Genomic DNA, 23,490 nt, shown 5'->3' with positions numbered 1-23,490 from the left:
TGATCCACCTGTCTCGGCCTCCCAAAGTGCTGGGATTACAGGCTTGAGCCACCTCGCCCGGCCTCACCCTGTTCTTCTAAGTCATCAGAAAATCCCATCAACTCAACCAAACTATATCTCAAATTGGTCAATTTGTTTTTATTCATTGCTGTGGGTGGTACCCTAATCCAAGCTACCCTAGCCTCTTTTAGAGTACTACAATAGCCTTCTTATTTGTTCTCCCTGTTTTCAATCTCATTTCCTATAGTCATTCTCTGTGCAGCAGATAAAGTGGTTTTTATAAATCAGTAAGTCAGATCATGTCACTTTCCTATTTAACCTCCTTCATCATTTAGAATAAAATCCAACCCCCCACCCCTCATTTCCCCTGAGGCCTTCTGTCATCTGGCCTAGGCCTCCCTCGCTTCGTCTCATTTCCTTCCTTAGTCTCCTCTAGCCACACCTGAGTATAGCAGTGTACTTTCATGTGGCCATGCACTTGAGTATGACCTCTTACTTACTTTTCCCTATATACTAACTTCACTGCTTTTTCAGCACTTTTGTACCAGCCAGTCTGGAATACTGATCGGGATAGAATTCTTCCTCCAAATCATCCCATGACTGGCCTATTTGTGTCATTCAGGTAGCAGATCTTCCTCCTTTCCCAGCTTTCATCACCTTATTTTGTAATTCTTTATAGAACTTATTACCCGCTGAAAACAAGTTCATTTGTTTGTTTGTTTGCCTTCCTCTAGACCAAAAATCCTGTAAGAGCAGGATTACTTGACTTGTGCAGCCTTAACTGACTGTGTCCCTGGCTTCTGGGACCATACCTGGCTTATAGCAGACACTTGAAACATAACCATAGTATTACCACACTTTTTACAAATTAATAAGTCCTTTACAAGTTCTTGTTGAATGAATGAGCAACGGCCTTGCAAGTCAAAACAACTTACTCTTCTTGTACCTTATTAAGGTAGCTTTCTTTGAGCAGGAAAAAAGTTTGGGCTGTTACGTTTCTTCATATAGCCAGTACCACCAATTCTGTATAGCTGTATGTGAAACACAGAAAGTTGGATAGTGATAAGTGACCTTGAGATTATGCTATAAAATATAAGTGTTATGTAAAAAACCCACAATCAGGTCATTAAACAAATGTTTGGTAAACTGGTGCCTTAGCACAGTAGGTAAAAATATATATACTATAAACCTGAGCTGTCCATACAAGTATTTAAATGAATACAAATTAAATGCAATTTAAAAATAAGGTCCTCATTAACATTGGCCACATTTCAAGTGCTCGGGAATCACATGTGACTAGTGTGACCATATTGGATAGCATAGGTACAGCACCTTTCTGTCATCACAGAAAGTTCTGTTAGACAGCACTGCTATAAACAATTGAACCCGCCTTACTTTCTTGCTTTTTTGTTATATAGAGATGGCCGAATCCTGGCTGCTGGAGGCAAGTCAAATCATCTTCATTTGTGGTGCTTGGAAGCTAGGCAGCTCTTTAGAATTATCCAGATGCCCACTAAAGTTCGAGCCATTCGTCATCTAGAATTTCTTCCTGATAGTTTTGATGCTGGTTCTAATCAGGTTAGTAACATAAACGTAGGGCACTGTACTTTTTGCGAAAGAACGCATCCATCTCTGAAAATATTAGCTCTTATTTGTTTAACTTACACCTTGTTACAAGAATTTGAAATTACAAATATGTGACTTTTGTGAAGAGTCTAGAATTGAAAAAAATTTCAAAATCTTGTATTCTTTATACTATTGACAATTTGCTCTTATAAAATCAGCATACTGTAAATTTATATTGTACTCTGTGGTTTGCAGTGTGCTTTAGCATGCTAGTTTTCATTTGATCCTTAATTATTTGGCATAGGCAGGAAAGATATTCTCCCCATTTTACAGATTATAACACTAACAACTAGAAACATTGACTTGTCAACATTCCTGTTAATTGTAAGGATTAAAGATTAGACTACAACTAAAATTTTTTCATTGTGTTGTTATTTTATTTACCCTAACTGGTTGCTCACTCCTGTGAAACATGTTTTTATAGGTATCTTTAGTTTACAAAGTGCTTCTTCCCCCCATCCTCCTTCACTTATTCCTTTTTAAGAGTTGAGTTCTGTCAAACCTTAACTTTCTTATTTCAAATAAACTGTCATGGATCTTGTATTTTAACAGATTAGATACATGTTTTCCATATGTATGTATACATATGCGTGTATGTATATATCATGTCCATTTTACTTACGTTTTTGATTAGGTAATGCATTCATATGGTTGAAAACATAAAACAGCACACAGTAGGAAGTCTGTCATGCCTTTCTACCATTTGTCTAGTTGTTCACCTCCCCGCATATCCACTATTGTTATGTATAGTGTTATGTTTTTCCCATTATTTTATACAACCTTGCACCTTTTATTCTTTGGGTTTTTTTGTTGTTGTTTTGAGATGGAATCTAGCTCTGTCTCCCAGGCTGGAGTGCAGTGGTGCGATCTCAGCTCACTGCAACCTCCACCTCTCAGGCTCAAGTGGTTCTCCTGCCTCAGCCTCCCAAGTAGCTGGGACTACAGGCATGAACCACCATGCCCAGCTAATTTTTGTATGTTTAGTAGAGACGGGGTTTCCCATACTGGCCAGGCTGGTCTCAAACTCCTCACCTCAAGTGATCCACCTGCCTCAGCCTCCCAAAATGCTGGGATTATAGGCGTGAGCCACTGCGCCCAGTCTACCCTTTATTCTTAAGTTGGAACTTGTTCTATATCAGTGCAGAACTTCTTTCTTTTTTACAACTGCAACACTATGCAGTTTATTTTTTAAACCAGTCTTCTATTGGCACTTAACCTATTTTTAGTCATTTTCTGTTACAAATCATGCTCACTGGATAACTGTTTACAAGTGTCATTTCACACATCCTCTTTCTAGGATAAAATCCCAGAGTTGAAATAGTGGCATAAAGGTTATGTGCATCTGTCATTTGGGTAGATCTTGCCCAATTGACTTCCAGAGGAGTTGCATCAACTGCAGGTGAGGGGCTTTGTTTCCTGCAAGCCAGCCAACAGGAGGGCCTTATAGACTATCACCTCCCAACTGCCTTTTACAGTCTTTTGTATGATTAATGACATCAGCATTTCAAGCAATCACATGGTGGCATCACTTACCAGCCACTGCCACTGGGAAGAGAACCTGTGCTTAGGCAAGGCAGCATAGGGGTTTATTTGCTTCAACTTTTTTATTACATGTTTTTTTTGTTTTGTTTTGTTTTTTGTTTTTTGTTTTTTTGAGATGGAGTCTCACTCTGTTGCTCAGGCTGGAGTGCAGTGGCCGGATCTCAGCTCACTGCAAGCTCCGCCTCCCGGGTTCACGCCATTCTCCTGCCTCAACCTCCTGAGTAGCTGTGACTACAGGCGCCCGCCACCATGCCTGGCTAAGTTTTTGTATTTTTTAGTAGAGACAGGATTTCACCACGTTAGCCAGGATGGTCTCAATCTCCTGACCTCGTGATCCTCCCTCCTCAGCCTCCCAAAGTGCTGGGATTACAGGCATGAGCCACCACACCCAGCCTTTATTACATGTTTTTAATTTTTGAAATTATGAGTTAAAATTTAAACTTTTCTCCCCCCTTAAAAGACTAGCTTCCCTCCTACCCCTCCACTACCCTTGCAACTCACAAACTCTCCATTCTCCAGATGTTACTTAAAATATTTGCTGAAAACAGGTAGACAATGGGGAGCCTCAGTGGCAGTGACAGGTTTGTGTGGGGGCAACAGGGCTGATGTTAGCTTCGATTAGCTATGGAAAGGGTACAGGAAGGCAAACCCTCCACCCTCCTTGTTCCTGATAGCCAGTGTGGAGGCAAAAGTTAGGAACTGTCTGTCTTAGTCTGTTTTGTGCTGCTGTATTGGAATACCGCAGACTGGGTAATTTATAAATAACATAAGTTTATTTCTCACAGTTCTGGAGGCTGGGAAGTTCAAGATCTAGAGGCTGGCATCTTTTGAAGGCCTTTGTTCTCTGTCATAATATAGTAGAAGGCCTCATATGGGTGAGAAAGGGAGGGAGGAATGGGAGGGGACAAGAGGGAGGCGAACTCATCCTTTTATACCAAACCCACTCCCATAATAACAGCATTAATCTTTTCATGAGGGCAGAGCCCTCATGCCCTAGTCACCTCTCATTAGGCCCTATCTGCCAACACTGTTGCATTGAGCAAGTTTCCAATACTTGCTGTTGGAGAGACACATTCAAATTATATCATTGTCTAATCCTCTCTGTCCCCTGCATGATCTGCCTGTGGGAAGGGAAGATTCTTAGGGCACCTTTCCATAGTCTACCATGATAGGTTCCTTGCTGATTCTGATTAGATCCAGGGCATAATCAACATGAGCCATAAGTTGTGATTTTAAAATATATAATATCAGGCCTGGCGCAGTGGCTCATGCCTGTAATCTCAGTACTTTGGGAGGCCAAGGCAGGCAGATCACCTGACGTCAGGAGTTTGAGAGCAGCCTGGCCTACATGGTGAAACCCCATACCTACTAAAAATACAAAAATCAGCCAGGCATGGTGGTGCATGCCTGTAATCCCAGCTACTCGGGAGGCTGAGGCTGAAGAATTGCTTGAACCCGAGAGGCGGAGGTTGCAGTGAGTGCAGATCGTGCCACTGCACTCCAGCCTGAGCAACAAGAGTGAAACTCTGTCTCAAAACAAAAATAATAATAAAATAAAACGTATCTCACTGAGAATAGAATTTCCTCTAGGTGTCCCCCTCAAAATATATGTATTTATATACACGCACACATATATATACACACACACGTACATACACAAACATTGCATACATGTAAAGACATGTATATAGTATGACTTTCAGACATTCACTGTCACATGTTTTTAGGAGTTTATATTTTTTCTCTCTACTCTTAGGTTCTTGGAGTACTAAGTCAAGATGGTATTATGAGATTTATCAATATACAGACTTGTAAACTTCTCTTTGAGATTGGGAGCCTTGATGAAGGAATTAGCTCATCGGTAATTAGCCCACATGGACGGTACATTGCATCTATTATGGAAAATGGAAGTCTAAACATATATTCAGTTCAGGCTTTAACACAAGAAATAAATAAGGTATGTATGATCAAGTAATCAACATCAGCTTTTTATAAACACTTACCTAGTATATCATCAAGAGTAAAATCTTTATGCTACTGTTTCTCACTTACCTGGAACTTATCCATTTTTCTGGATATATGTTGTTGCTCTTACTCCCAAAGCCACATCTCTGACCTTGATTTCTCACATATGCTCTATTCTTAAATTGTTGCCTTCCTGAGGGACATCTCCGTTTGATGTCTCTCATTTAGGTGTTACTCATTATCTCCTTCCCAAAAGAGCTCTTCAATCCTAGTTTCTTCAGTTTTGTCTCATGTTTTCTTCCCATCTCATAAGCTAGAAACCTTGAAGCTCTGTGACTTCCTATGCCTTTATTTTCTAAATCCAGTCAATACTAAGTCATATAACTTGTTGTGTTTTTTTTTGAGACGGAGTTTTGCTCTTGTTGCCCCGGCTGGAGTGCAATGGTGCGATCTCAGCTCACTGCAACCTCCACCTCCCGGGTTCAAGCGATTCTCCTGCCTCAGCCTCCTGAGTAGCTGGAATTACAGGCGTGCACCACCATGCCCAGCTAATTTTTGTATTTTTAGTAAAGATGGGTTTCACCATGTTGGTCAGGCTGATCTCGAACTCCTGACCTCATGATCTGCCCACGTTGGCCTCCCAAAGTACTGGGATTACAGGCGTGAACCTCCGCACCCGGCCCAACTTCTTAAATTTGAAATATCTATAAATGTGTTGCCTATTCTCCACCTCTGTAATTGCTATCTTCGTATTGGTCTTCATTAACTACTCTAGACTAACGATAATTTAAAGAAATATCTTAAACTCAGAGCCCTCAGTGCCTGCCCTGCCCATCCTACCATCTTCTAAAATAATTCATCATCATTTCTTAACTGATGCTACTTTAGTGGCTTCCTTCCTTCACCTGTTGAATTTAGTCCAGACTCTTCTGCCTGGCTCTCAGTGTTCTCTCTAATCTTGTCTACCTGTCTAACTTATTTCCTCAAACTTATAACTTCCCTCATTATCCCCATAGACTCCATCCTTATTTCTGAATCTATTATCCACAGTATCCATTTCACTAAAATGCACGCCTCTCTTCTCTTCTCTGGTTATCTAAAATTCCCCCAGCTAATGAGTCATGTTGTCCATGTGTCTTCCAGTCTGGAATTGCACCTTGGTAGCTCTAACAGAGACTTTGATGATCACCTGGTCTAACCTTTTCATTTTACACAGGAAGAAGTTCATGCTCAAACTTAATCACACAGCGAATAACTAGCAGTTCTGGGTGTTCCAATTCTAGCAGTTCTGGGTGTTCCAATTCTTCCAAGATCACATGAGATTGGGTGCATTTGGAGTAGCATTTGCCACCTTTTTTTATTCTAGAAAAAAGTTTGTGCCTCCTGCTTTTTGTTTTCTTTATCTTTTAAAAAATTATGCAAGCAGTGTCTTGTTGCAGAAAAAAATAAGAATATACAGAATAGCAAATAGACAAATACAAATCACTGAACGTCTCACCATTCCCAGATGATTCTGATTTACACGTTCCCAATTTCTTTTCTATGTGTGTAAAGATATACAGTCACTCCTCATTATTTGTGCCTTCTATACATGAGAATTCACCTACTCACTAAAATTGATTTGTAACTTCAAAATTAATACTTGCAGTGCTTTCAATGGTCATTCAGGGATGTGCACAGAGCAGTGAAAATTTGAGTCACCAGATACCCTTGTTCCCAGCTGAAGTCAAACGAGGCAACACTCTGTCTTCTTATTTCAGCTCTCATAGTGTAAACAAGTATCCTTTTTTATTTTTTTTTGCATTTTGAAGCTGTTTGTTAAGATTTTACTGTTTAAAGTGGTCCCCAAGCGTAGTGCTGAAGTGCTATTTATTGTTTCTAAACACAGGCTGTGGCTTCCCTTATAGAGAAAATACATGTGTTAGATTAAACTCATTCAGAAATGAGTTATAGTGCTATTAACTGTGAGTTCAATGATAAGGAATCAGCAATATGTATTAAATAAGATGTCTTTAAACAGAAACACACATGTATGTATTGATTGATGAATGAGGCTCTCAGGAACCTGACTCTGTGTTTCCCCTAGGAGCAGTATTTCAGTATTTATTAATTGAGTGTTCATGGTGACTTTATAGAACCACTGCAAATAGTGAGAATTAACTATACGTATATGTTTGTGTGTGTGTGTGTGTGTGTGTGTGTGCGTGCACGTGTGTGTATGCATACTTGTCTCTAAACATATGGGATTATACTCTGCTGCTCTTTTGCCCTTTATATCATTATATATACTATATAAATATATTTTTACATTATATGTGCTATATATTAATAAAATTTTTTAAATGTATTAATATCTGCTCTTACTGAGAGTTTTCAGCCTCTGAATAGTCAGTTTTACAGTACTAGCTAAACCTTCTTCTTTTTTTTTTTTTTTGAGATGCAGTCTCACTCTGTCACCCAGGCTGGAGTGCAGTGGTATGATCTCGGCTCGATCTCGGCTCACCGCAGCCTCCGCCTCCCAGGTTCAAACAATTCTCCTGCCTCAGCTTCCCTAGTAGCTGGGATTACAGGCACGTGCCACCACACCTGGCTAATTTTTGTATTTTTAGTAGAGATGGGGTTTCACCATGTTGTCTAGACTGGTCTTGAACTCCTAACCTCGGTGATCCACCCGCCTTGGCCTCCCAAAGTGCTGGGATTACAGGCATGAGCCACTGCGTCCGGCCTTGCTAAACCTTCTTAATAGAGGTAGGCAGAGATCTGAGAAAAACTATGGTAAGAGTGAGTCACTGAGTTCCTTTCTGCTTGTTATCTGTTGAGCAAATTGAGATCACATGAATAGAAAAGCTAGCTTAGAAGTAGAATGATCTTTTTTATTTTTTGGACACATTCCCAGTACCATCAGTGTCTTTATGGCTGTTCCAGGCTGCATTAATGTTCAGCTCTATATTCTCTGTAAATCGTAACTCACATTTGTCCCATTTTTGCCAGTTTTATTTTCTTGTCATTGGAAAATTTCTGGTACTGTGGTAATAGAGTAAATGAATTCTTACATGTTGAAGGTTAACACTACAAAGGCATGTCAAGTCAGGTCATATCTCAGGTTCTTTTTGGGAGGTTATACTTCATGGTAGAAGATAAGGCTCAAACAGGGGAAATTGTGACATTACAATGGAAATTTTAATAAAAATGTAGAAGAATGGATTGAAGTCAAAAAATAGTTTAAGGATATTAAAGATGGGTAATATTCATAAGTCAGACCACTATTAATCCCATCCTATAGATGAATTGAAGAATTGAATCATAAACTGTAAATGGTCATTGTGTTTGAATTGTATTTAGAACTTAGAAAGCCTGAGTTACCTTATTTGCTCACTTCCTTTGAAGAAGGAAGATCTTTTGATTTCAAAGAGAATATTGTTTATGGAGAAAATGTTCTAGTGAGTAATGTTACTTTAAGTAAATTGAAGTTGTTCAGGTTTTTTTCCCTGTCTGATGGGTCCCATAAAAATGAAGGTATAGGTTCTAAGTCACATTGTCTGACCTGCTTAAGCTGTTGATACAATAAGGAACTAATAGTGATCGCTAAGCAGATGAAAACATTTAACCAAGGGATAGAGAGGCAGAGGTTCCATGCTTCTAGAAGAAAATCATTTGGCAGTTTCCTCTTAGAAATTTCACTTGACCCCAGAGAATATTAGGGTACTTCTGTCAGAATTCTAGAGGGCCATACCTCTAACTGTACCTTTTTTGCTATAGGTAATAATCACCATACTAACTTCACCATGTATGTGTAAACATGATTTGGTATTAAATGATTTAAGGCCAGCTTTCAAGGAATAATTCTATTTATTGCTATTGCTAATCATATATCTTTATTATGTTCTTCAAAAAGATTCAGCAGAAATTTGCTTTATTAGTCAAAGCAAATGTTCCTAGACATTTTACTTAGGTTTTTTGCCTGAAGAATAATTCTACATATTAAGGCATGTTATGAAAGCAAACTTTGAAAATCATATATTAACAGGCCTATCTTCCAAGGATATCCACTAGAATACATATATTTATCTTTCCATTTAGCCACCTCTGCCTTTAGTGAAAGTTATTGAAGATTTGCCCAAGAATAAACTGAGTTCCAGTGATCTTAAGATGAAAGTAACATCAGGAAGAGTACAGCAGCCAGCAAAATCCAGGGGAAGCAAAATACAAACTAGAATATTAAAACAAGACCTGACTGGTGATTTTGAAAGTAAAAAGGTAAGAATATTTGGTAATTAAACTTTGTTTGTCACAACTCTGCTGTAGACGAGTCTTGTGATTTCTAAGCCATCACCACTCTTCCCTCTTGGGAATTAAAGAAAGAGAATAAATGAAGAGAATAAAGTTGTAACTGAAATTATGCACAGGCTGGTCTCAATCCTGGCCTCAAGTGATCCTCCCACCTTGGCCTCTCAAAGTGCTGTGATTACAGGCATGAGCTGTCGCACCCAGCCATATTACTTTGAGAAATAAAGAAAATATAGCTATTAATAGAGATGTTACATTATTTTCAAGGGATTTTAAAACTTTTTAATGACAAATATATACACACACGTATACAAAGTACACATTAAGTATACAGCTCAGTGAACTTTCACAAAATGCACACACCATGTTACCAGCACCCAGATCAAAAACTGGAACATTACCATCAGCTTCTTGCTCCATTCTATGCTTTCTCTCCCTTACCCCCCGCCCACCCCAGAATAACTACTCAACTGATACACTGTAGATTAATTTAGTAAATACTGTCAGTTTTCCTAAGTGGTTGATTGAAAAGTAGGTGATTTACATTCCTACCAGCAGTATTTGAGAGTTCTAGTTGCTCCATATTCTCACTAATAATACCTGATATTTTTCACATTGATTTTAATACAGTGTCCTTCCTTATCCATAGTTTTACTTTCCATGGTTTTGTTTACATGTAGTCAACTGTGATCCAAATACATTAAAAGGAAGATTTCAGAAATAAACAATTCATAAGTTTTAAATTGCACATCGTTCTGAGTAGCATGACGAAATCTCCTGCCATCTTGCTCTGTTCCACCTGGCACATGAATCATCATTTTGTCTAGCATAGTCACTGAGTAGCCTCTTGGTTATCAGATCTACTGTCACAGTATCACAGTGCTTGTGTTCCAGTAACCCTTATTTTACCTAAAAAACTTCTGTAGAGCACAAAAGTACTGATACTGACATATTGTCATAATTGTGCTATTTTATTATTAGTTATGATTGTTAATCTATTGTTGTGCCTAATTTATAAATTAAACTTTATTACGGGTATGTATATATAGGGAAAAACATAATATATTTAGGGTTCAGTGTTATCTGAGGTTTCAGGCATCCGCTAGGGATCTTGGAACATTTCCTCCTCAAATAAGTAGGGACTGCTGTAACTTCTTTTTTCTTTAAGCATTTTTTAATTGTAAAACTTGCAACACAGAAGAGTGTCTAAAACAGATTACAACTTAATGAAAAGTAAAAAAAGATTACGTATGTATCCTGTGTCAGGTGGCTGCAAGACCATCCTTAGGTTTGGTGATTTATTAGGACTCAGCATGTAGTCATATTCATAGCTATAATATATGAAAGTGAAAGGATGCAAAGCAAAATCAGCAAAGGGAAAAGACACATGGGGTGAAGTCCAGAAGAAACCGGGCACAAGCTTCCAGAAATCTTCTCCCACTGGAATCACAGGACATCCTTGATTCCTCTGTCAATGAAGTGTGGCAATACGTGTGAAGTGTTGTCTATCAGGGAAATCTATTAGAGACCTGGTGCCCGGGAATTTTACTAGAGCCTGGTTCTGTAGGTACCCTGTTTTAACAGGTTTCAAATTTCAGATCCCCAGAAGGAAGGTGGGCATTCAGCATAAACCACATTGTATAAGCAGTTTAAACACCATGAGCCACTCTTTATTGGTTCTGGGGGTAGTGAGAACTCTCCTGAAATTCAACTTCTAGGCACCAGCCAAAGGCCAACCTTGCAAGTAAGTCTTCTAAGGCTAGCAGGCTCAGACCGGCTTGTGTTCACTTTTTTCTGTACATACCCATTTCCACATGAAGAAATAGAGCATTACCAGTAGCTTTGGAGCCCCCTGTATGCTTATCCCCCATCACATTTTTCTCCCTACCCCATATATATAACCATTGTGCTCACTTTTGTGTTAATTATGCCCTTGATTTTCTTTATAGTTTTATAATGTCTTCATGTAACTTTAAACAAAAGATTATTTCTTTAAAGAAAAAAACTGAATAGCAGACACAAGCCAAGCCTAGTTGTGTAAAGATTGGGCAATATTGCTCCTATTTAATGAATGCTTTATTGCAAAGATAAGCTGAATGGTATCTCTGAGATATTCTGGCTTCAGAGTTTGCAGGACCTTTTCTGGGAAAACTGGTGGGAATGGTCATGAGTAACTTCGGGAATTAAAAGGCTCATCATGTCAGGGTATCTGGCAGCATTGTAGTGTGGATCAAATCTGGATATCCTGCAGAAATATGTTGAGGAATGGAGCTGCTTCTGAGGAAACCATTGCCAGCTCTAAGAAGTAGGTCAAAGTAGAACACTTCGATGGGGTGAAGTGCAAGTCCTCAACTAATCTTTGCATTAGCATGTGGAAAGGAAAGAAGGAACTTGATCGGCTCATGGTCAAGAACAGATCAAACTGAGGCCAAACTCTCCAGGGCACATTTTGCTTTGTTTAAAAAGAGGCTTCAGTGGCAGCAGGTGTCTTGCTGATGAAGGCAGTCTTACTGGATCATACTGCTCTCATTTGCTCTGGTTGCCCTCTAGACAAAGCTTTAACATGGCCCTCAAGTATCTTCATTCACCATCATCTTGGGTTTTCCCTTCACCCTTCTCTTACATTGGACTACCTGTTTCTTGTGGTAAAAAGAGCACTAAACTCAATCAGAAAGTCTGGCTTCGAGTCTTGAGCCAAGATTTAGCAGATTTGTGACCATAAGCAATTTACCAAACTTCTCATTTTCTCAAGTAAAGGAAGACATTTCATCTGTTTTATAGAGTTGTTAGATCCAGTTGAAATAATATATGAAAACAGCTTTATAATCCTAAATTCTATACAATATTTTTTATTAAGATAAAAATTGGCTTAAAAGTCTTAGATATAAGGGACTATCAGCAGGAGCTGATGTCTGTTGGGATAAAATGATGTACTCCTGCATGTTTTTCTGCCAGACCTTTCCTTGATGCTTCAATGTTAGGAATTGCCTAGAATTTTAAGGAAAGAGAGATGGGGGAGGAGCTGTCAGAATGGATTGCTCTTGATGCAGGAGTCAGCAGATGACAGCCCATGGGCCTAATTCAGCTATTCAAGCTAAGAATGCTTTGTGCATTTTTAAGTGGTTATATATAAATATATGATCTTGATTTTTCTTCTTGGCCCACAAAACCTAAAATATTTACTAACTGGCCCTTATTAGTCCATTTTCACACTGCTATAAAGAATACTACCTGAGACTGGGCAATTTCTAAAGAAAGGAGGATTAATTGACTCACAGTTCCACATGGCTGTGGAGGCCTCTGGAAACTGACAACCATGGCAGAAGCTGAAGGGGAAGTGAACACCTTCTTCCCAAGGCAGCAGGAGGAGAGAGAGGAATATGTGGAGGAGGGACTGTCAAACACTTACAGGACCATCAGATCTCATGAGAACTCACTATCATGAGAACAGCATGGGGGAACTACCCCCACGATCCAGTCACCTCCCTCCAGGTCCCTCCTTCAACAGTGGGGATTGTGAGGATTATAATTCAAGATGAGATTTGGGATTTGGGTGGGGACACAGAGCCAAACCACATCATGGCCCTCTACAGAAAAAGTTTGTCAAGCTCGTTTAGGGAAGGTACTATATCATGAACTTTATTGGCTATGTGTATGCATGCTCAAGAAAGGGAGAGAGGGGAGTGGGGGAAAGACCTCTAATACATAAATATGTCTTACTATGTGTTGTTTTCTAAAGTTGGAAAGTACTGTGGACTAGGTTACCATTTGTCACCTTTTCAGTTTTAATGATCATGTCATCTATTAATACTATCTTTTCCTTTATAGAACGAGTTACCAGATGGATTAAGCAAAAAGCGTTTACAAATCTTATTAAAAGGCTATGGTGAATATCCAACAAAATACAGGTACCATGTAAATTCTGTATGTTACATCTATTTTACTCAAAAACAATTTGGGGGGGTTAAAATATATTTTTATTTCAGAATGTTCATTTGGCGCTCTCTGCTGCAACTGCCTGAAAATCATACTGCATTTAGTAGCCTCATAGATAAGGGGACTCATGTGACATTCCTCAACCTTCAGAAGAAATACCCCATCAAAAGTAGGAAACTACTCAGAGTATTACAGAGGTATGTTCTGTATATTGCAGCAACGTGTATGAGACCTGTAACTAATAACTGCAATGTTTTAAAATCTCCTGTTTATAAGATACTGTTTTGTCGGTTTGATTATCCTTGTGTGATATGTTGGTTTAGTTTTTAAAATGTACATACACATATATTACATGTGAATATTAGTTTGCATCATGTTCTAGAAAATAGGACTCTTTCAGATTAATCGAAAAGAACATCCTAGCACTTTGGGAGGCCAAGGCAGGCAGGTCAGCTGAGCTCAGGAGTTGGAGACCAGCCTGGCCATCAGACGAAATCTCTCTCTAATAAAAATACAAAAATTAGCTGGGTGTGGTGGCAGGCACCTGTAATCCCAGCTACTCGGGAGGCTGAGGCAGGGAGAATCGCTTGAACCCGGGAGGCAGAGGTTGCACTGAGCTGAGATTGCGCCACTGCACTCTAGCCTGGGCGACAGGGCAAGACTCCGTCTCAAAAAAAGAAAAAAAAAGAACAAAGAGGCATAGTGGAAAGAGCTTTGAATTTGAAGACAAAAGACCTAGTTTTGAATTCTTATTCTACCACTTAATTATTGTGATGTAGGATGTGTTATTTTACTTCTTAGCCTTAATTTTTGTATCTAAAAGTGGGAGTAATAACACCAACATCATAAGACTATCGGGAAAATGAGATGAGAATCTCTTTGAGAATGCACATGCTACAGTCCATTCCTAGGAAGCATCCAGTAAATGTTAATAACAACAGTAGCTCATCCTTTAACATGCTTTTCATGTGTTAGGCACATTTAACTTATTTTGTAGGTAAAGAAACTCAGGCATAGAGAGACTAGGAAATATGATCAAGTCACAGCAGTGAGAGAGCTAAGATTAAGCCCAGGTTGCAGAGTCGAAGACTTTTTTCAAAAATAATTTTTGTTATGAAAAACTTCAAGCATGAATAAAAAATAATGTAACAAATATCCCCATGCCCATCATCCAGCTTCAGCAATTGCCATCTCATAGCCAATCATGTTGGGTGAATATTCCCACTCACTCTACACTCCACATCCCAACATACACATACTCCCCCGGCTGAATATATACATATGTATCCCTAAAGGATAAGGACTCTTTTTCTTTAACATAAGTACACTACCATACTCACACACAAAAAAAGAATTAATAATTCTTCATTATGTTCAGATAGTCAATCAGCATTCCTCTGATTGTCTTAAAAAATTTTCTTATGTAAACTTGTTCAAATCAGGGTTCAAACAACATGGACACATTACATTTGGTTGATATGCCACTGAGATTAATCTATAGACTCTGATACCTCTTTTTTTCTTACAATTTATTTGTTGGAAAATACTAGGTCATTTAACCCATATGGCCCTCTATGTTCTGGATTTTGCTGATTTTATTTCATAGTGTTGTTTAACATGTTTCTCTTTCTCCTGAATTTACTATAAACTGACAGTTAGAGCTAGGGGCTTGATCTGAGTGAAGGTTTTTATTTCCCCCCTTTGGTATTTGTTTCTTTGGCTTGCAAGAAAACTTCCTAGGTTGTTTTATGTACTTCTGTTAGGTGGATTATAATTCATATCTGGCTGTCTCTCTTTTGGTGATGTTTTTGTCCATTGATGATTATTGCCTAGATCCATTATTTCACCAGAGATTATCTAAACAGTGATAATATAATTCTACTCCTTCTCATTTTATAGACCGGGAAATTTCTCCAAAGTAAAAGTTCTTAGGATCAACTATTTGGTTACTGGAAGATACAACCCATGTAGGAAAGGCACGTTAAATGCTTGGTATCTTTTTTTTTTAACAGTTTTCAGAATAGTGGACTGATTACCTTGGAGCTCCCCAGAATGATCAGTGTATTGATTATGAACTCAGATGGAACATAGAGGCCTTTTCAGTGCATAGAACCAGGAGTTCATACTAATATTTTCCATTCAGATTTAAGATTACAAATTTGCATAACTTCTTTGATTTTCTATTTGTATCTTTTTTCTTATGCTAAAAATCTTGATTTCTAACAGCATTGACATAATTCCTTATTTTCTTTAACACACATGCACACACACACAGTCACACAATGGTTTTTAAACTCCGTAATGTATGCTATATAATAAAAACTTTGTAACTGTAAATAATAACAATGTGAATATTATGATTATTGAAAGCAGTCCAAAATATCTTTTATAGTTCTTTTTGTCCTTAGGTTATATCCCACTAGGCATATATAATCAAATTATTGTTTTCATTTTTGTTTTTGTGTTTTGAGACAGGGCCTCGTTCTGTCACCCAGGCTGAAGTGCAATGGCATAATCATAGCTAATTGTAACCTCGAACTCCTGGGCTCAAACGATCCTCCCACCTTAGCCTCCCAAGTAGCTGCTACAGGTGTGCACCACCATGCCTGGCGAGTTTATCTTTTTTTAGGTAGAAATGAAGTCTTACTATGTGGCCCAGGCTCACCTGGAACTCCTGGGCTCAAGTGATCCTTCTGCCTCTACCACCAATGTATTCGTATTAATGGATTGGTATTGCAGGTGTCAGCCACCACACCCAGCCCAAATTATTGTTTTAAAATGACTTGAAATAACTCCTCTTCATATGATAATGCCACTAACTCACTACACAGGTTAATTTGTTTCATTTGTTTTCAGTTTTTTGAAAACTTTTTGTATTTAATGTAATTTGTTTTATACTTTTATAAAACATTTACATGTTTCTAAATCAAATCTACAAAATAAGTTACATTCAAAACATGCTGACTTCCATTTCCTTTGTCCTGTTACTTCTCCTCCCAATAAGTCATCCTTTTAGTGAACATCTTATTTGTATTTACAAATATGTTTGTATTTACCGCCTTAGATAAATGGTTGTATACTATTACACTTTTCTGTACTCTGATTTTTAAATTTGACAACATATTCTAGATATCATCTTAAAGCAATATAGAGAAATATTCATCTTTTTTTTTATAGCTGCATTGTGCACCATGGTGCAAATGCACCGTTATTTATTTGGCCTGTCCCTTATTAATGATCATGTAGATTGTTTTCAATCTTCTGCTGTCACAAGCATGCTGCATTAATTAGTTTGGCCCATAAGTCTTTTTCTATTAAGTGTATCTTTGGAGTAGATTCATAAATTTTAGATGCTAAGACAAAGGGTAAATACATAATATACTGCCCTTTTTAATTGGAGAAAACATCAGATAACTTTGTTAAGAGTTGACTTAGAGTTGGAAATTTGCTTAATTTTTCTATTTGGTCTTCACACTTACTATACTTCCTGTCAGTGTATAAGATAACATCAGAGTTCAGACATTTGTCAAAATACCAGTGTAGACCATCAGTGCCTTGCCTTTGCTTTTTAGGTTCATATTCTAGGTTGAGAACAGTAAATATTTTGGTTAGAAAGTGAAGTCTCTCATCAGATGCTGAAGAAATTAAAAGAGGAGAGTACATTACTTCAAAAATGATGATTTTGTGCATTCTTCTGAAATAATGAATTTCCTGAGTTCAGAGGACAAGGTAGAAAACATTTTCTCCTGTTGACCCCCTCACTGTAGGAAATGAAGTACTGATTTTATCAATAAGTAAAAGTTACTCAAGTAACTGTTTAAGGTATCTAAAATTTCTTATAATTTTTGCGGATTCTAGGATTTTAGACTTTCTAAATTATGAATGCTTTTCTTTGGTACTTGTTGATGCTTCTTCCTTATCCCCAGTAGTACAACTCAAAAACAGAATATTTTAGAAGTTTTTCACTCTTGCATTAAGTTCTGTTCACATTCACATTAATAACGAATGAATTTAATTATTATACTGCTCTGCTTTTTGGGAAAGAGTGAGGTAACACTTTTAATATCATAGTGTAAGCTATAAGCTATAAATTTCATTAAAAATTCAAATTATCAGAGAAATAATTTTGATTTCTACCTAATACAGTGTATACATGGGGACCTTCTTGAGATGTATTTTCCAAAAGATCTTCCTAAAGTGACAAGAGGTTGCTCATATCATTTGAGGTTCCTCATAAAATGTAATAAGATGTTATGCTTTATATACTTATATGCCTACTAGTACATTTACAATTAAAGTTACCATTGTAACTCTAATTCTATGTATGTGTACTTCAAATTATAATCCTAATTTAGTTAAGGCTTCACAGCAATTTTTTTGTTGTTTCTTAAATTTGTTTTTCTAAATTTTTAAATTTAAATTTTACATTTCTGTTTCTACTAAAATTCAAAATTGTGACTTAACAAAAGGGAGGGATTATTCTACATTAAAAGAGACAGAGATTTAAGGGAGATAACCAAATTCAATGAGTGAGCCTTTTTTTCCTGCTACAAAAATGGATCAATGAGTGAGTCTTGCTCAGACAACTGGGGAAATTTGAGTCTTGTGTGATTATGAAACAATACTACAAAACAATTGTTAATTTTATTTACATTACAGTGGTGGTGTGACTATATAAGAAAATCATCCCTCCCCCACTTTTTTAAAGAGTTGTAGACTTCTGTATTAAAGAGGAAAGTGGCATGATGTCTGGGATCTTCTTTTCAATAATCTCCCCAGGCCGGGCACGGTGGCTCACGCCTGTAATCCCAGCACTTTGGGAGGCCAAGGCGGGCGGATCACGAGGTCAGGAGGTCGAGACCATCGTGGCTAACATGGTGAAACCCCGTCTCTACTAAAAATGCAAAAAATGAGCCAGGCGTGGTGGCGGACGCCTGTAGTCCCAGCTACTTGGGAGGCTGAGGCAGGAGAATGGCATGAACCCAGAAGGCGGAGCTTGAAGTGAGCCGAGATCGCACCACTGCACTCCAGCCTGGGCGACTGAGCGAGACTCCGTCTCAGAAAACAAACAAACAAACAAACAACAATAATCTAGCCAAAAATTGAGGGGATGTAGTCAATGAAAGAAGTATAATAAAACATGGATTTATTGTTTGAGCCAGGCCTATGGGGCTTGATTGTGCTTTCTAGTTTTATATATGTTTGGAATGTTTTGTGGTAGTTTTTTGTTGTTTTCTGTTTGTTTGTTTTTGTTGTTTTTGAGACAGAGTTTGCACTCTGCTGCCCAGGCTGAAGTGCAGCGGTGCCATCTTGGCTCACTGTAACCTCTGCCTCCCAGGTTCAAGTGATTCTCCTGCTTCAGCCTCCAGAGTAGCTAGGACTACAGGCATCCCCCACCACACCTGGCTAATTTTTTGTGTTTTCAATAGAGACAGGGTTTCACCAAGTTTACCAGGCTGGTCTCGAATTCCTGCCCGTGGGTGATCTGCTCACCTCGGCCTCCCAAAGTGCTGGGATTACAGGTGTGAGTCATTGCTCCCGGCCTGTGATACAGTATTTTTAAAAGTAACTTTAAAGTATTCACTTTAAATGACAAAAAGAATATACCTTCTTTGTAAAATAATTCAAACAGTACAGAAGGTTATAAAGAAAAAATCAGCACCTCTTCCAGCCCCAATTTGACTTGCTAGAGGTAATTGTTTGGTTTACTTTGGTAAGATATTTTTGTGTGTATATAATGCAAAAGTATTCACATACATTTAACAAAAATTGAACCATACTATACATACTATTTTGCCGCTTATCTTCTTTTTTACTTTCAAGTCTATCATGGCCCTCCTTCTCTCAGTATATGTAGGTTTACGTCCTTCTAAAAAATGCACATGGATGGACGTTTCAGGATTTAAGTCTTCGTCTTGTTCATTGACATTTAGGTTATTTTACGTTTATTTGCTTTTCAGACAATATTATAATAAACACCCTCATCAATATCCTGTGTGAATATTTTTGTATAGACTTCTAGAATTGAAACTACTAGGTCAAATCATTCATTTATTTTCTCTCTCAGAAAATTCTGCCAACCCTGAGAAATGCCAGTGTTACTGTTTTCACCGACACTGGATTTTATCAGTCTTTATTTGTTGCCAGTCTGAGAGTCAGTCAAAAGATGGGAACTCACTGTCGAATATGTAACTTCTGTAATTATGGAAGTACTATCCTTAGGAGAACATGTTCTTGTATTTAGGTTGATTTTCTAGCCCTTCCAATAATGAGGATTTCCTTACATTCTCTGGAATTCCATTTCCTAGGCTCAGTAATGATGCTAATCCCTCCCTCCTGGGATTGTTCTGAGTATTGTATTGAATAATAAAAAATGTCTGAAATAGTTTATTAATTCCATTAACTATATTAGTTCTCTATTGCCACTATAACAAATTACCACATATGTAGTGACTTAAAAACAACACAAATTTATCCTTAGAGTTTGGTAGGCAGAAATTCACCATGGGTTGGATCTCACTGGGCTAAAATCAGAGTGTCAGCAGGGCCACATTCCTTTCTAGAGGCTCTGAGGAGAATCCTTTGCCTTGCCTTATCCAGCTTCTGCAAGTTTCCCATATTTCATGACTCAGGCCCACCTTCTCTGTCTTCAAAGCGCCTCCCTGACCATTCCTCTGTAGTTATATCCCTCTGACCACAGCCAGGAAGGGGTTCTTTGATATTAAGGACCTATGTGATTAGATTGGACCTACCCAGGTAGTCCAGGATAAATGCCCTCACCCCAAGGTGCTTAACTTAATCATATCTGCAAAATCCCATGTAAAATAATATCTTCATGGATTACAGGGATTAGAGCATGGACATCTTTTGGGGAGGGGGGCAATTTGCATTATTCTGCTTGCCACATTAACTATAAAGTATACTTCTCAGAAAAATAATTTATATTTAAACAGTAATGAGAGGGAATTAGCCTTAAATGTTAAAAGCTATTATAAAGCATTGAAATTGTTGCTGACATATAAATAGATATGCAGAGTCTAACAATAGACCCAGCTACATTCAAAAATTGACTTATTTTTAAAGGTGTCATTTCAAAGTAATAAAGAAGAGGTGGGTTATTTAGTAAATGACATGGAATAACTAGCTAACTGTCTAGAAAAAGTTGAAAGCATACCTCATATCTTACACCATATAAATTCTGTTTGAACTAAAGATTCGGTTACTTTTTAAAAAAACAGAACCATCAAAGTGTTAGAAATAAATGTGGAGTTAGCCAGTCTGAAACTACTTTATGTGTAGAAGCCACTTTTTATATACAAATAGCTAAACAGGGATGAGAGCCAGGTTTCTTACTCTCAGAGAAAGAAGATAAATAAGCAAAAGGACTAGAATGAATCTTGCAGTAGTTGATTGGAATTGATAGTGTTATTTCTTAACATATATGCAGATGAATAGACACAGAAAGAAATATAGATATGTATGTATGCAGGAGTTAGTACACATGCATATATTTCCGAGCTCTGTTGACCGAGAAGGCCTAGCAATGACACCCTGGTAACAGTGAGTGCACCTACTAGTGTGGGGAAAATACACAATGAACCTGAAGCATCTTTTAGTGCCAAAAGTAAGGAAGTGCTCAGAAAGGATGGGCATGTCAAAAGGGCACATGACTCAACCTAAAAGTTTCCAGTGACCAAAGCTGGAACAATTTGAGAAACAAAATAAATAACAATCAATTATAACTTGTAGAATAAAATAAATATCCATGAGTTCATCCTGACATAAATAATTGAATAAATAAAGATATAAATGAGGGAGAAGGGACAGTTCTAACAAATATAGAAGGAATTAGAGAAATAGAAAATCACCATTGGGACACCACAGTGATCATTGTTGGAGGCAAGATCCACCAATTGATGCTAAAATTACTGGACAAAAGTTCTAGGAGTGCCCGGGCACGGTGGCTCACACCGGCAATCCCAGCACTTTGGGAGGTCAAGATGGGTGGATCACCTGAGGTCAGAAGTTAGAGACCAGCCTGGCCAACATGATGAAACCCTGTCTCTATTAAAAATGCAAAACTTAGCTGGGCATGGTGGCGCGCACCTGTAATCCCAGCTACTTGGGAGGCTGAGGCAGGAGAATCGCTTGAACCTGGGAGGTGGAGGCTGCAGTGAGCCAAGATCGCACCACTGCACTCGACCTGGGTGAAAGAGTGAGACTCTGTCTGCAAAAAAAAAAAAAAAAAAATTCTAGGATTAACAGGATATTTGCATAGTCTTAAAATATCTCCTCCAAGATGGTTATTAATGGCAAATGGAAAAATAGTTATTTTATAGTAGATAAACTCAGCAGACACCAGCTTAAGCAAGTAAGCACATTTAAAATCACTAGTACACCAGGCGTGGTGACTCATGCGTGTAATCCCAGCACTTTGAGAGGCTGAGGTAGGCCTATCACTTGCCCAGGAGTTCGAGACCAGCCTGGGAAACATGGCAGAAACCCATCTCTACAAAAAATTTTAAAAGATTAATTGAGCGTGGTGGCACACACCTGTAGTCCTAGCTACTTGTGGCTGAAATGGAAGGATTCCTTGAACTTGGAGATTCAAGGCTTCAGTGAGCCATGATAGCACCACTACACTCCAGCCTGGGCAACAGAGTGAGAACCTGTCTCAAAAATTAAATAAATAAAATTACCGGTAATAAGACGTCAATATGATGCGCATCACTTTTGTGAAATTCTTGCCAAAAATATGTAACCTCATTCTAATCATAAGTATCAGACAAACCCAAATTGAGGAACAATCTAGAAAATAACTGATATTCCTCAAAAATGGCATTGCCATGAAAAATAAGGAAAGACTAAGGAACTCTCACATTGGAAGAAACTACAGAGACAAAACAAATGTAATGTTGAATCTGGGGTTGGTGAAATGAAAGAAATAACAGAAAAATGATATCAGTGGAAAAAATGGTAAAATCTGAGTAAAGTCTATAATTTAGTGAATAGCATCGTGCCAGTGTCAATTTCTTAGTACTGATAATTGTACTATGTGCAAGATGTTAACATTAGGGGAATTTAGGTCAAAGGTATACAAGAACTCTATTATTTTTGCAGGATTTTTTTTGTAAATCTAAAACGATTTCAAAACAAAAAATTTAAAAAAAGGAAATTAACAGTAAAGGTATTAGAAGTACATGTGAGAGAATTATAATCCCAGAGTAATAAAGGCCTTTCTAAGTATGACGTATCTAGAAGAGGTTGATAAGAATAAAGATCTCTACATGTAAAAATAATTCCCAAAACAAAGACTCGTGTAAAACTGAAAAAAACATATGCAAAACATGACAAATGAAAGGCTGGTTTCTTTAATGTGTAAAGCACCTATATAAATAAACATATAAAGGAGCAGCCAGTAAAAAAAAAGGATAAACAATTTCACGTACAGTTCACAGTGGTAAAATGGTTCTTTTTATTTATTTTTGGTTTTTTTGTGTGTTTTTTTCAGAGACAGGATCTTGCTCTGTCACCCAGGTTGGAGTGCAGTGATGTGACTATAGTTCACGCAGCCACAAAATCCTGAACTCAGGCAATCCCCTTGCCTCGGTCTCCTGAGTAGTAGGCGTGTGCCACCAAACCTGGCTAATTTTTAAAAATTTTTTGTAGAGATGAGGTCTCGCTTTGTTGTCCAGGCTGGTCTCAAACTCCTGGGCTTAAGCATTCCTCCTGCCTCAACCCCCCAAAATGTTGGGATTACATGCATGAGTCACTGTGCCCAGCCTAGAAGTGATTCTTAAACATGAAAAGATGCTTAATCTTTCTCATAGAAAGAGTAATGCCAATTGCAACTACATTGAAGTACCATTTCTCACCTAGATTAAAAGTTTTTTAAAAAATGGTTGATAATATGCTGGCAAGAGTATGAAAAACGGGCATCCCTTTAGGCGAATCATAGGAATGTAAGTAGACAGTTTTTGTGGGGACTGATTTGGCACTGACTTTCGAAATTACAGAGGCACATATTCTTGACTCAGCAGTTCCACTTTAGGAATTTCCAAGTCTGTATTCTCATGCGAAGAATGATACACACTGTATGGTACATACAGTGGCATTAAGCACAGCATTGCTTAT

At 38.0% G+C, this 23,490-nt stretch overlaps 1 protein-coding gene across 1 annotated transcript in view; it reads left to right on the top strand.

Moving 5' to 3' along the window:
* The window catches only part of TBC1D31 (TBC1 domain family, member 31), an 85,514-nt gene that overhangs the window by 28,513 nt on the left and 33,511 nt on the right, over window positions 1-23,490 (top strand). The window contains exons 6-10 of the mRNA XM_011949296.1: window positions 1,419-1,578; window positions 4,925-5,125; window positions 9,214-9,390; window positions 13,249-13,328; window positions 13,407-13,553. Of these exons, the coding sequence (XP_011804686.1) occupies window positions 1,419-1,578; window positions 4,925-5,125; window positions 9,214-9,390; window positions 13,249-13,328; window positions 13,407-13,553 (765 nt within the window). The remainder of the gene's footprint in view (window positions 1-1,418; window positions 1,579-4,924; window positions 5,126-9,213; window positions 9,391-13,248; window positions 13,329-13,406; window positions 13,554-23,490) is intronic.

This window comes from Colobus angolensis, unplaced genomic scaffold (assembly GCF_000951035.1).
Source record: "Colobus angolensis palliatus isolate OR3802 unplaced genomic scaffold, Cang.pa_1.0 Scaffold295, whole genome shotgun sequence".
Lineage (NCBI taxonomy): Eukaryota > Metazoa > Chordata > Mammalia > Primates > Cercopithecidae > Colobus > Colobus angolensis.
The sequence above is the reverse complement of the archived record's forward strand: the minus strand, read 5'-3'. Positions and strand labels throughout refer to the sequence as shown.